At 45.0% G+C, this 15,958-nt stretch overlaps 1 protein-coding gene across 1 annotated transcript in view; it reads right to left on the reverse strand.

Moving 5' to 3' along the window:
- Nucleotides 1-15,958, reverse strand: part of LOC139230223 (uncharacterized) — a 62,770-nt gene that overhangs the window by 41,810 nt on the left and 5,002 nt on the right. Inside the window, exons 2-5 of the mRNA XM_070862059.1 lie at nucleotides 13,999-14,259; nucleotides 8,238-8,513; nucleotides 7,853-8,131; nucleotides 1,602-1,715 (exon numbers count right to left, since the gene is read on the reverse strand). Of these exons, the coding sequence (XP_070718160.1) occupies nucleotides 1,602-1,715; nucleotides 7,853-8,131; nucleotides 8,238-8,513; nucleotides 13,999-14,259 (930 nt within the window). The remainder of the gene's footprint in view (nucleotides 1-1,601; nucleotides 1,716-7,852; nucleotides 8,132-8,237; nucleotides 8,514-13,998; nucleotides 14,260-15,958) is intronic.

Below are 15,958 nucleotides of genomic sequence, written 5' to 3' on the forward strand. Positions count from 1 at the left end.
TACACTACACTACGTCATATGCACAACCCTCATCGACCCTCCTTGTTACCTCCTCAAAATATTCAATCAAGTTAGTCAGGCACGACCTTCCCTTAACAAATCCACGCTGACTGTCCTTGATTAATCTGTTTCTTTCTAAATGAAGATTTATCCTGCCCCTCAGAATTTTTTGCAATAATTTGCCCACCACTGAGGTTAGGCTGACTGGCCTGTAATTACTCGGTCTATTCCTTTCTCCCTTTTGAAACAGCGGTACAACATTAGCAGTCCTCCAGTACCACACCTGTTGCCAGAGAGGATTGGAAAATGATAGTCAGAGCCTCTGCTATTTCCTCTTTTGCTTCTCTTAATAGCCTGGGATACATTTTATCCGGGCCTGGGGATTTATTCACTTTCAAACTGTAATTGGAAAGTAATTTTCAACATAGAGAAGTGTGGGGTGATGCAATACGGTATGAAAAATAAGGAGGTCACATACTGCTTGGGTAACAAGAGTCGAAACGGGGTAGAGGAGCAAAGGGATTGTGGGGTACAGATACACAGATCATTAAAGGAGCAATTCAGGTTAACATGGTCATAAAAATGCAAACAAAGCACTGGGGTTCATTTCTAGAAGAATAAAATTGAAAAGCAGAGCAGATACGTTGAAATTATATAGACCCTTGGTTAGATCACACATAGTACAGTGCAAAGCTCTGATCTTCATATTTGATAGGTGAGACGAAGAGAAGATGTTTCCAATTGTTGGCAGAATCCAAAACTAGTGGCTTTAAATATAAGATAGTCACGAATAAATCCAATAATCAATTTTTAAAAACTTATTTTCTCAGAATGGTGAGAATGTAGAAATCGCTACTACAGGGAGCGGTTGAAACGAATATCATAGATGGATTGAAGGGGAATCTAGATAAGTACAGCAGGGAGAATGGAATAGCAGCTTGTGCTGATAGGGTTAGATGAAGTTGGGTAGGAGCATAAACGCAGGCACAAACCTATTGGGCTGAATGGCCTGTTTATGTGCTGTAAATCGCATGTAATTCTATATAATTACCCTCTCTCACTCTCCCCTCAGTGCCCTACACTCCCAGTACTGGACATTCCCCACACTCACTGTGTCCCTCAGTTCTACATTCCCCTCTCTCACTCTCCCCTCAGGGCCCTGCACTCCCAGTACTGGACATTCCCCACACTCACTCTGTCCCTCAGTTCTACATTCCCCTCTCTCTCACTCTCCCCTCAGTGCCCTACACTCCCAGTACTGGACATTCCCCACACTCACTGTGTCCCTCAGTTCTACATTCCCCTCTCTCACTCTCCCCTCAGTGCCCTACACTCCCAGTACTGGACATTCCCCACACTCACTGTGTCCCTCAGTTCTACATTCCCCTCTCTCACTCTCCCCTCAGTGCCTTACACTCCCAGTACTGGACATTCCCCACACTCACTCTGTCCCTCAGTTCTACATTCCCCTCTCTCACTCTCCCCTCAGTGCCCTACACTCCCAGTACTGGACACTCCCTACATTCACTCTGTCCCTCAGTTCTGCATTCCCCTCTCTCACTCTCCCCTCAGTTCTACATTCCTTTGTATCTGATTCTTACCTCTCCGTTGTTTTATCCAGATGACTATTCCGATAATCCCGAATGTAGCCAGTGCAACGATTAATCCAATGATAATATTAAGATGGGAGCGTACACCAGTGTTTTCCGGTATTTCTGAAACACATTTGAATAATATCAGGATAGTCTGTCTGTTGCCAGATCCATTCCCAGTTCTGTGTTGATGAGAGGACAATTTTCACCTCACCTACCCGTCGGTTATCTGACGGGATCGGGTCCATCACTGGTTTTACTGCCGCCTGATTTTACTCTCCACTGAAGATAATAAAGTGTCACTTTGATGGTGGAATGAAACCGGGACTGCCCCGATCCCATGGGTTACCTGCCTGGCGAGTTCGCTTCTAATTACCCCCAATGTCTCTGTCCTAGAATCATAGCAAAATTACAACACAGAAGGAGGCCTTCGGCCCATCGTGTCCGTGTCGGGTGAAAAAGAGCTACCCAGCCTCATCCCACTTTCCAGCTCTTGGTCCGTAGCCCTGTAGGTTACGGAACTTCAAGTGCACGTCCAAGCACTTTTTAAATGTGATGAGAGTTTCTGCCTCTACCACCCTTTCAGGCAGTGAGTTCCAGACTCCCACCACCCTCTGGGTGAAAATTGTTTCCTCATTTCCCCTCTAATCCTTCTACCAACTACTTTAAATCTATGCCCCCTGATTATTGGCCCCCTCTGCGAAGGGAAATAGGTCATTCCTATCCACTCTATCTAGGCCCTTCATAATTTTATACACCTCAATAAGATCTCCCCTCAGCATCCTGTGTTCCAAAGAAAACGAACCCAGCCGACCCAATCTTTCCTCATAGCTAAAATTTTCCAGTCCTGGCAACATCCTCGTAAATCTCCTCTGTACCCGTTCTAGTGCAATCACATCTTTCCTGTAATGTGGAGACCAGAACTGCACACAGTACTCCAGCTGTGGTCTAACTAGTGCTGTATACAGTTCTAGCATAACCTCCCTGCTCTTATACTCTATGCCTCTGTTCCTCCCATTTATTATAAATTACGTTGCCGCCTTGCACCTTCCCAAATGCATTACCTCACACTTCTCCAGATTGAATTCCATTCTCCACTTTTCTGCCCAACTGACCAGTCCATCACACGGCCAATTTTTGTATTATCTGCAAACCTCTTTTATTATGCCCCTACATTTAAGTCTAAATCATTCATATATAGTACAAAAAGCAAGGACCCAGCACTGAGCCCTGCGGAACCCCACTGGTAACAGCCTTCCAATCATAAAAACACCCGTCAATCATTACCCTTTGCTTCCTGCCTCTGAGCCAATTTTGGATCCAACTTGCCACTCTCCCTTGGATCCCATGAGCTTTTACTTTTTTGACCAGCCTGCCATGTGGGACCTTGTCAACAACTTTGCTAAAATCCACGTAGACTACATCAAATGCACTGCTCTCATCGACACTCCTTGTTACTCCTCAAAAAATCCAATCCAGTTAGTCAGACATGACCTTCCCTGAACAAATCCATGCTGACTGTCCTTGATTAATCTGTGTCTTTCTAAATGATGGTTTATAGCGTCCCCCAGAATTGATTCCAATAATTTGCCCACCAGCGAGGTTAAACAAATTGGCCTGTAATTACTCGGTCTAAACCTTCCTCCTTTTTAAACAATGGTACAAAGTTCGCAGTTCTCCAACCCTCTGGCATCACTCCTGTAGCCAGGGAGGATTGGAAAATGATGGTCAGAGCCTCTGCAATTTCCTTCCTTGCTTCTTTTAATAGCCTAGGACATATTTCATCTGGCCTTGGCCTTATTCCATCCCCAGGGTCACCAAGGAGTCAGCATCACTGATGGTTTTCACATCAAACTTCAAAGTAATGAAGAATAAATTGACTGCAGTAAACTGGGCTGAGCTGGTGATGAGTAAAACTACAGATAAATAGTGGGAACAGTTTAAAGGAAGTACTGGGTACAATACAACACCAGGACTTACCCGTACAATGCTAAGACTCCACTTCTGTAGTTAGGCAACCATGGTCAACAAATGAAAGAAGTGAGAGTATCAAGCTAAAGGGAAAGGCTGACACAAATGGTCAGAGATTGAGTTACAGAGCAGTTAGACAAGTATCAGCTCATCAGAGAGAGTCAGAATGGATTTTGAAGGGTAGGTCCTGTCTGACTAATCTCATTGAATTTTATGAGGAGGTCACTAACATGGTGGATAAGAGAGTGTCTATGGATGTTGTCTATATGGTATTCCAGAAGACATTTGATAAGGTTCTGCACAAGAGATTTTTAGCAAAAAGAACAGCGTACAGAATTGGAGCTAATCTTGTGACAGGGGTTGAAAGTTGGTTGGGAGGAAGGAGACAGAGAATAGGGATAAAGGGAATCTGCTCTGATTGGCAGGATGTGACGAGTGGTGTTCCCCAGGGATCTGGACTGAGGTCCCAGCATTTCACCATACATATTAATGACTTAATGAAGGAATAGAGACTTAATGAAGGATTAACCTGTGGAATTCCCTGCCGCAGAGAGTTGTTGATGCCAGTTCATTGGATATATTCAAGAGGGAGTTAGATATGGCCCTTACGGCTAAAGGGATCAAGGGGTATGGAGAGAAAGCAGGAAAGGGGTACTGAGGGAATGATCAGCCATGATCTTATTGAATGGTGGTGCAGGTTCGAAGGGCCGAATGGCCTACTCCTGCACCTATTTTCTATGTTTCTATGTAAAGGCCAAGCTTGTATATCCAAGCTTGCAGATGGCACTAAGTTAGGAGACACAATAAAGGGACATTGACAGATTAAATGAGTGAACTCCATCTGACATAGCTTTGCCCAATGTGGTGAAGTGTGAGATCATCCATATTAGATTGGAGGAAGACAAACTGGAATATTGTCTTCATGGTGAGAGACTTGGAACTGTAAAGGAGCAAAGAGATGTGGTGTCCATGTGCACAAATCACTAAAAGCTCGTGCACTGGTTTAAAAAAGCAATCCAAAAGGCTAATGGAATGTTGGCCTTTTCATAGAAACATAGAAAATAGGTGCAGGAGTAGGCCATTCGGCCCTTCGAACCTGCACCACCATTCAATAAGATCATGGCTGATCATTCCCTCAGTACCCCTTTCCTGCTTTCTCTCCATACCCCTTGATCCCTTTAGCCGTAAGGGCCATATCTAACTCCCTCTTGAATATATCCAATGAACTGGCATCAACAACTCTCTGCGGCAGGGAATTCCACAGGTTAACAACTTTCTGAGTGAAGAAGTTTCTCCTCATCTCAGTCCTAAATGGCCTACCCCGGATCCTAAGACTATGTCCCCTGGTTCTGGACTGCCCCAACATCGGGAACATTCTTCCCGCAGCTAACCTGTCCAGTCCCGTCAGAATCTTATACGTTTCTATGAGATCCCCTCTCATCCTTCTAAACTCCAGTGAATACAGGCCCAGTTGATCCAGTTTCTCCTCATATGTCAGTCCAGCCATCCCTGGAATCAATCTGGTGAACCTTCATTGCACTCCCTCAATAGCAAGAACATCCTTCCTCAGATTAGGAGACCAAAACTGAACACAATATTCCAGGTGAGGCCTCACTAAGGCCCTGTACAGCTGCAGTAAGACCTCCCTGCTCCTATACTCAAATCCCTTAGCTATGAAGGCCAACATACCATTTGCCTTCTTTACCGCCTGCTGTACCAACATGCCAACCTTCAATGACTGATGAACCATGACCCCAGGTCTCGTTGCACCTCCCCTTTTCCTAATGTGCCGCCATTCAGATAATATTCTGCCTTCGTGCTTTTTGCCCCCAAAATGGATAACCTCACATTTATCCACATTATACTGCATCTGCCATGCATTTGCCCACTCACCTAACCTGTCCAAGTCACCCTGCAGTCTCTTAGCGCCTCCTCACAGCTCACACCGCCACCCAGCTTAGTGTCATCTGCAAACTTGGAGATATTACACTCAATTCCTTCATCTAAATCGTTAATGTATATTGTAAAGAGCTGGGGTCTCAGCACTGAGCCCTGCGGCACTCCACTAGTCACTGCCTGCCATTCTGAAAAGGACCCGTTTATCCCAACTTTCTGCTTCCTGTCTGCCAACCAGTTCTCTATCCACGTCGATACATTACCCCCAATACCATGTGCTTTGATTTTGCACATCAATCTCTTGTGTGGGACCTTGTCAAAAGCCTTTTGAAAGTCCAAATACACCACATCCACTGGTTCTCACTTGTCCACTCTACTAGTTACATCCTCAAAAAATTCCAGAAGATTCGTTAAGCGTGATTTTCCTTTCATAAATCCATGCTAATTTGGACCGATCCTGTCACTGCTTTCCAAATGGGCTGCTATTTCATCTTTAATAATTGATTCCAACATTTTCCCCACTACTGATGTCAGGCTAATCGGTCGATAATTACTCGTTTTCTCTCTCCCTCCTTTTTTTTAAAGTGATGTTACATTAGCTACCCTCCAGTCCATGGGAACGGATCCAGAGTCGATAGACTGTTGGAAAATGATCACCAATGCATCCACTATTTCTAGGGCCACTTCCTTAAGTACTCTGGGATGCAGACTATCAGGCCCCGGGGATTTATTGGCCTTCAATCCCATCAATTTCCCTAACACAATTTCCCGCCTAATAAGGATATCCTTCAGTTCCTCCTTCTCACTCGACCCACTGTCCCCTAGTACATTCGGAAGGTTATTTTAGTCTTCCTTCGTGAAGACAGAACCAAAGTATTTGTTCAACTGGTCTGACATTTCTTTATTCCCCATTATAAATTCACCTGAATCCAACTGCAAGGGACCTACGTTTGTCTTCATTAATCTTTTTCTCTTCACATATTTAGAGAAGCTTTTGCAGTCAGTTTTTATGTTCCCTGCAAGCTTCCTCTCGTACTCTATTTTCCTCCTCTTAATTAAACCCTTTGTCCTCCTCTGTTGAATTCTAAATTTCTCCCAGTCCTCAGGTTTGTTGCTTTTTTAGCCAATTTATATGCCTCTTCCTTGGTTTTAACACCATCCTTAATTTCTCTTGTTAGCCACGGTTGAGCCACCTTCCCCGTTTTATTTTTACTCCAGACAGGGATGTACAATTGCTGAAGTTCATCCATGTGATCTTTAAATGTTTGCCATTGCCTATCCACCGTCAACCCTTTAAGTGTCCTTTCCTTTGCCAGTCTATTCTAGCCAATTCACGCCTCATACCGTCGAAGTTACCTTTCCTTAAGTTCAGGGCCCTAGTTTCCGAATTAACTGTGTCACTCTCCATCTTAATAAAGAATTCTACCATATTATGGTCACTCTTCCCCAAGGGGCCTCGCACAACAAGATTGCTAATTAGTCCCTTCTCATTACACCCAGTCTAGGATGGCCAGCTGTCGAGTTGGTTCCTCGACATATTGGTCTAGAAAACCATCCCTTATACACTCCAGGAAATCCTCCTCCACCACATTGCTACTAGTTTGGTTAGCCCAATCTATATGTAGATTAAAGTCGCCCATAATAACTGCTCTACCTTTATTGCACACATCCCTTATTTCTTGTTTGATGCTGTCCCCAACCTCACTACTTCTGTTTGGTGGTCTGTACACAACTCCCACTCGCGTTTTCTGCCCTTTGGTATACCTCGAGGGGGCTAGAATACAAAGTGAGGAAATTATGCTTCAGTTGTACAGAGCCTTGGTCAGACTCCATCTGGTGTACGACATTCTGTTCTGGGCACCAAACCTCATGCACGATATATTGGCCTTGGAGGGGTACACTGCAGGTTCACCAGAATGAGACCAGCTCAGAGGGTTAAATTATGAGGACACATTTAGCTTGTATTTCCTTGAGATTAGAAGGGTGATCTAATCGAGAGATTTAAATTAATAAAGGGATTCGACAGAGTAGATACAGAGAAACTATTTTCTCTGGAGGTTAAGGTGGAACAAGAGAGCATTTAGGGTGAAATCAGAAAGCACTTTTTCACACAAAGGGTAGTAGCAATCTGGAACTCTCTCCTCCAAAAGGCGATGGATGCTGGCGGTTCAATTGAAGTTTTCAAGACTGAGATCAAGAGATGTTTGTTGGGTAAGGGTATCAAGGGATATAGAGCAATGGCAGGTAAATGGAGTTAAGGTACAGATCAGCCATGATCTCATTCAATGGTGGAACAGACTCAATATCCTACGTCTGTTCCGATGTTCCATACCTGCGCGCGCGCGCACACACACACACACACACACACACACACAGCCAGTGCAGTTCCTTACCCCACCGATAGACCTTTGCCTCTGCCAGGCTGCTGTGTTCAATTTGACAGGAGTATTGATCCTCATCCCCAGCATGTACTTCAATCTCTTTCTTGATCTGATGGGTCCCATTGTGGTTCGGTCGAACCCCTGAGGAGTGGCTCTCAGACACTAGCTCTCCATTCCTGAGCCAGATCACCTCGATGGCAATTGGGTAAAATCCAGTAACCAGGCAGGAGAGTGTGGGCAGTTTGTCCTGATGATTGGGGTCACTTCTGGAGATGAACACTTCAGGCTGAACTGAAAGGGGAAAGGGAGAAAACACAGACACCGAATGAAATGGGATAATAGTTTCCTAGATCTGTGAAGTTAGATCAGAACGTGGGATAAAAACTGAAATAAATACCTTTCCTTGCAAAGTATTCCTTTCCAGCTCGCAAATATAAATGTAAAAACTGAACAAATCCTTCTTCCAGATGTGTTTTCCAATACTTGTTCCAGGATTCATCAGAATTCCATTTCTCCTTAGTCTTCACTGCATTATGATTGGTTGCGATCCATTTCATTCTGTCTGGTTCTAAACTAAGATAGTCCTTTCCATTATATCCAACATTCATCGATTTCTTAATGGAGCCGTCTTCTGTTATTTCAACAGTTGAAATCCATTGAAAAATGTGAATTCCTGTCAGTAACCAAACAGGGATCAATAATCGGTTGTTAATGGGAAATCATAAATCAGTCTGATCAGAGGGGAATGAGCATCTCAAAGTATCAGGTAGAAATGGAGGGATAGAGTCACAGTCTGACAGGGGAAAGGGACTATAATATCAGGTAGAAATATCAGAAATGTTCCCAATGGAAGGCGATTATGGGACTTTGTGGCAGTGAGTTCACAAACCAGCCCGAACTTTCCAATAAGTTTCACCCGATTAATGGGCAGAAGTTGGATGGAATGATTATTGGGAAATTGGGCAGAGCTCCATCCAAGATGGTTAATTCCCAATAGTGCAAGCAAAGAGGTTAATTCCCAGCACATCAATGAAAACGTTAATTCTCAGCATGCTAACAACAGGAGTTAATTCCTAGTACACTAACAAAAGGGATTCATTCGCAGCACGGATGTCCCAGGGATCGGTGCTGGGGGATGGGCTGAGTGGAGGTGTCCCAGGGGTCAGTGTTGGGATCCTACTGCATCCAGTCTCCCTAAACAACCTGGATTCAGAAACAGAGTGTAAGTTATACTGACACTGAACTGCGGGGTAGGGGCAGCGCCTCTTCGAAGCGGCTAGAGGGCCCTGCACAAAATGTTGCAAATGTAATTTAGTAGTGAGGGTTCGGCACCAAGATGTAGTATTAAAAAGTCGAAACAAGTTGCACAGATGACTGGGAGAGACAGTTAGAGTGAGAAATATTACAGAATTAGGTGGGATCATCGAAAATACAAAGAGGTCTAAGTTAGATTTAGAGTGCATGAGTGTAAATGCTGGAAATACTCAGCAAGTCAGGAAGCATCTATGGAGAGAGAAACTGAGTTAATGTTTCAGCTCGATGACCTTTTATCAGAACCTTCAATATAGGACTGAAGACAGGCAGCATTTCTTCGTCCTAAAAGTGATCAGTGCCTGCAATGGTCTCTTGGTTAGGGTGCTGGGTTTAGGATACTCACTATCCTTCCTGTCATGTATGTACTTGTGGGTCACTAGCCACTAGATGGCGTCACTGTTGGAGGCCATTGGGCTGCACTTACATGTGTGCAGCCCAAGTATAAAAGCCCAGCCATTTTGTATTATACTCACTTTGGGCCTTAATAAAGCAGAGCCAAGATTATACCTTTTGGAGTCAACAATACTTAGTCTAACAAGTTATTACATACACAACATTTGGCGACGAGGCAACAACAACCTTTGCGTGCAAAAATGAGCACAATTGGATTGTTGGAGCGATTTGTGGAAGAAGATTGGGCCGACTTTGTGGCCAACAAAATGGAGGGGGAAGACGATGCAGATCGGCGCCGGGCAGTGTTCCTCACGGTTTGTGGTCTGAAAATTTATGGTCTTATAAAGAATCTCCTTTTGCCTGTGAGTCCAGCAGAGAAAAAGTATGAAGAATTATGTACCCTGGTATGTGACCACCTTAAGCCAGACGAAGGCATCATCATCTCAAGAAACAGATTTTACACACAGAGGACCAGAATGTGGCGGAATTCCTTGCCGACCTGAGATGTCTAGCTGGACTGTGTAAGTTCGGTGCTGTGTTGGCAGACATGCTGCGGGACTTCTTTGTAATCGGCATCAACCACGAGATGATCCTGCGTAAACTACTGGCGGTGGAGACGTTGGACTTAAACAGGGCCATCACTATCGCTCAGTCATGCATGACGACGGACAAAAGCTTAAAGCAGATATCAATGAAAAATCGAAACTCAGCAAGTACTGTAAATATGATTGATTTGGCGTTTGGCAGAGCGGCACATGGCAGGGCCTACCCGACTGCGTACATGAAACCTGTGGCTGCCCAAAGTCCGCCAACGAGAATGCATCCAATTTCTCCATGTTGGCATTGTGGGGGAAATCACCGGCACCATCAGTGTCGATTTAAACAAAATAGTTGTAAAGGTTGTTTGAGAGTGGGGCATTTCCAGCGCAAGTGTCTGCAACTGAGCAAGCGAGCTGTGACACACCACGTGGAGGATGATGAACAGTCTAGCACGGATCTGGATACGCAATCTGAGATACCAGAGGAGAAAGTGTATGGACTGTATACATTCCTAACTAAGAGCAAACCGATAATGATCAACGTGAAATTTAATGGGGTGCCGGTATCGATGGAACTGGACATGGGGGTGAGTCAATCGATGATGAGCCAGAGGGCATTCAACAAGTTGTGGGGTACTAAGGCTGTGAGGCCCAGGCTGAGTCCAGTCAATGCCAAGTTGTGTACGTACACTAAAGAACTCATAACGGTGATTGGCAGTGCCAAAATTAAAGTGTCATATGACGGTGCAGTTCACGAGTTACCGCTCTGGATTGTCCCAGGCAATGGTCCAACACTGTTCGGCAGGAACTGGCTTGAAAAAATCAAATGCGATTGGAACGACATCAAGGCGTTGTCGTCGGAGGATGATTCATGTGCTCAAGTACTGAGCAAGTTCCCCTCGCTGTTCGAACCAGGTATCGGCAACTTCACGGGAGCTAAGATGCAGATCCACGTGGACTCGGATGTAAGACCCGTCCATCATAAAGCTCGGGCAGTGATGTGTATGATGAGGGAGAAGGTCGAAATCGAACTGGACAGACTCCAGCGTGAAGGGATCATATCACCGGTTGAATTTAATGTATGGGCCAGCTCCATTGTTCCTGTGCTGAAAAGTGATGGCACAGTCAGAATCTGTGGAGACTACAAGGCTACAATCAACAGGGTTTCGAAACAGGATCAGTACCCATTACCGAAAGCTGATGACTTGTTTGCAACACTAGCAGGGAGGAAGTCGTTCACCAAACTGGACTTGACATTGGCCTACATGACACAGGAGCTGGTCGAGACATCGAAGAGACTTACGTGCACTAACACGCATAAAGGACTATTTATTTATCACAGGTGCCCTTTCGGAATTCGCTCGGCTGCAGCAATATTTCAGAGGAACATGGAGAGTCTACTGAAGTCCGTTCCCAGAACCGTCGTGTTCCAAGATGACATCCTGATCACAAGTTGTGACTCCGAGGAACATCTGAACAACCTGGAAGAGGTTCTACATCGTCTGGACAAAGTGGGACTCAGACTGAAACGCTCGAAGTGCATCTTCATGGCACCAGAGGTCGAATTCCTGGGGAGGAAAATTGCTGCTGACGGCATCAGGCCCATGGACGTGAAAACCAAGGCCTTCAAGAATGCACCCAAGCCGCTGAATGTGACGGAACTGCGTTCGTTCCTGGGTCTACTCAACTACTTCGGTAACTTCTTACCTAGATTGAGCACCTTATTAGAACCACTGCACATGCTGCTAAGGAAAGGCGACAACTGGGCGTGGGGTGCGTCTCAAGACAGAGCTTTTGAGAAAGCCACTAATCTGTTTTTCTCTAACAAGCTGCTGGTAGATTATGACCCATGTAAATATTTAGTATTGGCCTGTGATGCTTGGTCATAGGGAATTGGTTGCGTACTCCAACAAGCTAATGAGTCGGGTAAACTTTAACCAGTCTCTTATGCTTCAAAAAGTTTGTCTAAAGCGGAAAGAGCCTACAGCATGGTAGAGAAAGAAGCACTAGCCTGTGTGTATGGGGTTAAAAAGATGCATCAGTACCTGTTCGGTCTTAGGTTTGAAATGGAAACAGATCACAAGCCACTCATTTGATTGTTTTCTGAAAACAAAGTTTTCAATACCAATCCCTGCCATTGCCACTCCCACCAGTCAGTCACCCAGCCACCAGTCACAACAGACTCTGAACACTCACCCAAGGCTGGAGTTGAACTGAGATGGTCAACCCGGGAGCGTAAAACACCGGACCGGTAAAAGACCGTGTCAACATCTCAGAGAGGGGTATTGTCATGTATGTACTTTTGGGATCACTAGCCACGTATGTGCAGCCCAAGTATAAAAGACCAGCCATTTTGTATTATACTCACTTTGGGTCTCAATAAAACAGAGCCAAGGTTATACCTTTTGGAATTAACAGTACTTAGTCTAACAAGTTATTGCATACACAACACTTCCCTTATAATACAAGCACATGGACTCAAGAGATAGAGAGACCTCTGATTATTTAAAAATATACTAATACAACCCACTACATGCAGCACTCATGAAATCGGTACCAATTATACCCATGAACAGAGAACTCATCGCAGGTTCATAATCTGTGTACTCCAGACTACTCAGGCTAGCCCCATGCAAGACTAGAAAGCGTTTCTAAAGTGTTCCTGTATCCAGTACCTTTATATGGTTAATCACGTAAGGCAAACAGGGGGTTAATACATAAGGACTTTTCTACTACCTGCAGTTAGTGTGGAAGTACACATGGTTAATATGTCATTGCACCAATAATCCTCCTCCCTACATGCACTTGCTCATTAGTGTCAGCTGTGGCTCAGTGGGTTGCACCCTTGCCTCGGAGTCAGAAGATTGTGGGTTCAAATCCCACTCCAGGAACTTGAGCACGTAAAAATCTAGGCTGATATGCCAGTACACTGCTGAGGGAGTGCTGCACTGTCAGAGGTGCCGTCTTTCAGATGAGATGTTAAACCGAGGCCCCCCTGCACTCTCAGGTGGATGTAAAAGATCCCATAGCACTATTTCAAAGAAGTGCAGCGGAGGTAACCCTCCATTAACTTATCCCATTGCTGTTTGTGGGAGCTTGCTATGTGCTAATTGGCTGCTGCGTTTCCCACATTACAACAGTGACTACACTCAAAAAGTACTTCATTGGCTGTGAAGCCCTTTAGGACGTCCTGAGATTGTGAAAGGCGCTATATAAATGCAAGTCTTTCTTTATAAATCTGAAAATACTCAGCAGGTCAGGTGCAAGGCATCTGTGGAGAAAGAACATTTCAATGATTCAGCTCGCTGACCTTTTATCAAAACATCTGTTTCTCTCTCCACAGATGCCCCGTGACCTGCTGAGTAATTCCAGCAGTTTCTGTTTTTATTTCAGATGTCCAGTATCTGCAGGATTTTGCTTTTATTCATGTTACGATCTGTTGATTGTTCTCTGCAATTCTCCATCCAGCAGTGACTGCCTCTGTCCCTGACACTTTTCAATTCCTGATCTCTCTGAGGTATTTATTACCGAGAGCTCCATTCTCCTTTCACACTGCCTCCTGGATTGGCATTGCCCGTTCTGCTCTACTGGAGAAGACCAATCTCATCCCCATATATAAGAATACTCAGCAAGAAGCCAGGATTTGACCAGCAATCTTCCCTTTCCCGGATGATCGCAACCATCTCACCATATTCTCACCTTGCTTTATCACAAACCTGACCTTCATCAATGTGGACAGAACTTTGTAAATATCTCCATCAGAATAGAGAAAAGGAAGAGAATAACCATCCGTGTGACCCTGATTCACACTACACCCCAGTGTCACAGAGTGCAGTATAACTAGGGCTGGGTACCTGTCCGGCATCCACTAAACAGGGCAGTCAGTAGATGATTCTGCATCGCTGATCTTACCGGATGTCTGGTTTGTCCCCTTCATTATCATATTCAGATTCTCCTTTGCCATGGCTGACCGTGTGTTCCCGAGATCTGTGAGAGAATCCCAGTATTGCTCACTGAGATAGTCTGCCATGAACTGCTGCCTGGGAATTGCCCGGCGGATATCAGTGTCATGATAATTAAGTTGAACTCCCTTCACCATCGCAACATTAATAACCTCGGGCAAGTCGCTAATGCCGGAGATTGCTGTGTACATCACAGTAAGTGATTTCGTGTCTGTAAAACAAAAATTAAATGGACAGGTTATTAAACATATACAAGCATTGGCACCTAATCGAAGTGAAGCCTATCCACATAGTGACAATCTCCAATAATCCACCACTTTATCTCAACATCAGATCCTGTCAGATATTAACTGGCTCAGAATCAGATTAGAGCACTGCATACAGTTCTGATCGTCATATTTTAAAAAGGATATAGAGGCATTGGAGAGGCTGCAGAGAAGATTTACAAGGATGATACCAGAAATGCGAGGGTATACATTTCAGGAAAGGATGGACAGACTGGATCCCTTTTCTCTTGAAAAAAAGAAGGCTGAGGGGTGACCTAATAGAGGCCTTTAAAATTATGAAAGGTTTTGATAAAGTGGAAACAGAGAGAATGTTTCCACTTGTGGGGAAGAGCATAACTAGAGGCCATCAATATAAGATAGTCACCAAGAAATTCAATAGGGGATTCAGAAGAAACTTCTTTACCCAGCAAGTGGTGAGAATGTGGAACTCACTACCACAGGGAGTGGTTGAAGCGAATAGTATCGATGCATTTAAGGGGAGGCAAGACATGCATATGAGGGAGAAGGGAATAGAGGGTTATGCTGATAGATTTAGATGAGGAAAGGCGGGAGGAGGCTCGAGTGGAGTATAATCGCTGGCATGGACTGGTTAGGACAAATGGCCTGTTTCTGTGCCATATATCCATGTAATCCTCTATAAAGATGGCTGCAGCCTCTCAGAACAGGGACTAAACACGGAATCAGAGTCACTCAGACATCCGATGGATTCAATGTGTCCCACATGGGAGAGTCTGGGACACATTCGAGGAGTTTGAGTGTTAAATACAAGGGGGTCGAAATTCGGTGCTGCCGTTTTTTAGGTGGTGTCACCGTCTGAATGGAGATTTTACTACCAGGCGGCAGTTGCCACCTCCAACTGCGAAATTCAGTTTTGCTGCCTGAAAAGGGAATTACAGCGTTAAATCGGGCGTCGCACGCTACTCTGGAGGCGGTAAATGTCGGTAAATGAGGCGGCAACATCCAGGCGTCAATCATCATTTGTAACTGCGCCACAGATATACTGCCGCCACCTGGATTCAATTGAGGCGGTGACTGGGTGTGACACTGCCTCGTGCATATATTCACTTGCTACACACTCTCACAGGGTGAAGATGCAGCAGCAGCTCACCAGCACGCTCACCGCTTCCCTGACGCCGCCGTCAATGCTCTGCTTGATGCCTTGGAGAGGCGTCGAGAACTACTGAGGACAGAGGCTGCGAGGAGGCCACAGCCTCAAACATTTCGCAGGCTATGGTGGAAAGTCGCTGAAATATTGTCAGCGAGTGGCACTGCCCAGGACAGCGACCCAATGTTGTAAGAAGTGGAACGGTGTGACTTGGTTGCTCAGGGTGAATATATTTTACATTAACCTGAACATGCCATGCTCTGAGCTCAATGGGCAGTCTTTCCTCAATTCGCCAGGACACTAGTCCCAGCCTGGTTCAAGTGAAGCCCATTCTGACGGAACAGCTCCCTCTTTCCCCAGTACTGGTGCCAGTGCCCCATGAATCAAAACCCATTTCTCCCACACCAATCTTTGAGCCACGCATTCATCTCTCTGATCTCATTTACCCTATTCAAATTTGCACGTGGTTCAGGTAGTAATCCATAGATTATTATCTTTGTAGTTCTGCTTTTTAATTT

Source organism: Pristiophorus japonicus, chromosome 19 (genome assembly GCF_044704955.1).
Source record: "Pristiophorus japonicus isolate sPriJap1 chromosome 19, sPriJap1.hap1, whole genome shotgun sequence".
Taxonomy (NCBI): domain Eukaryota; kingdom Metazoa; phylum Chordata; class Chondrichthyes; family Pristiophoridae; genus Pristiophorus; species Pristiophorus japonicus.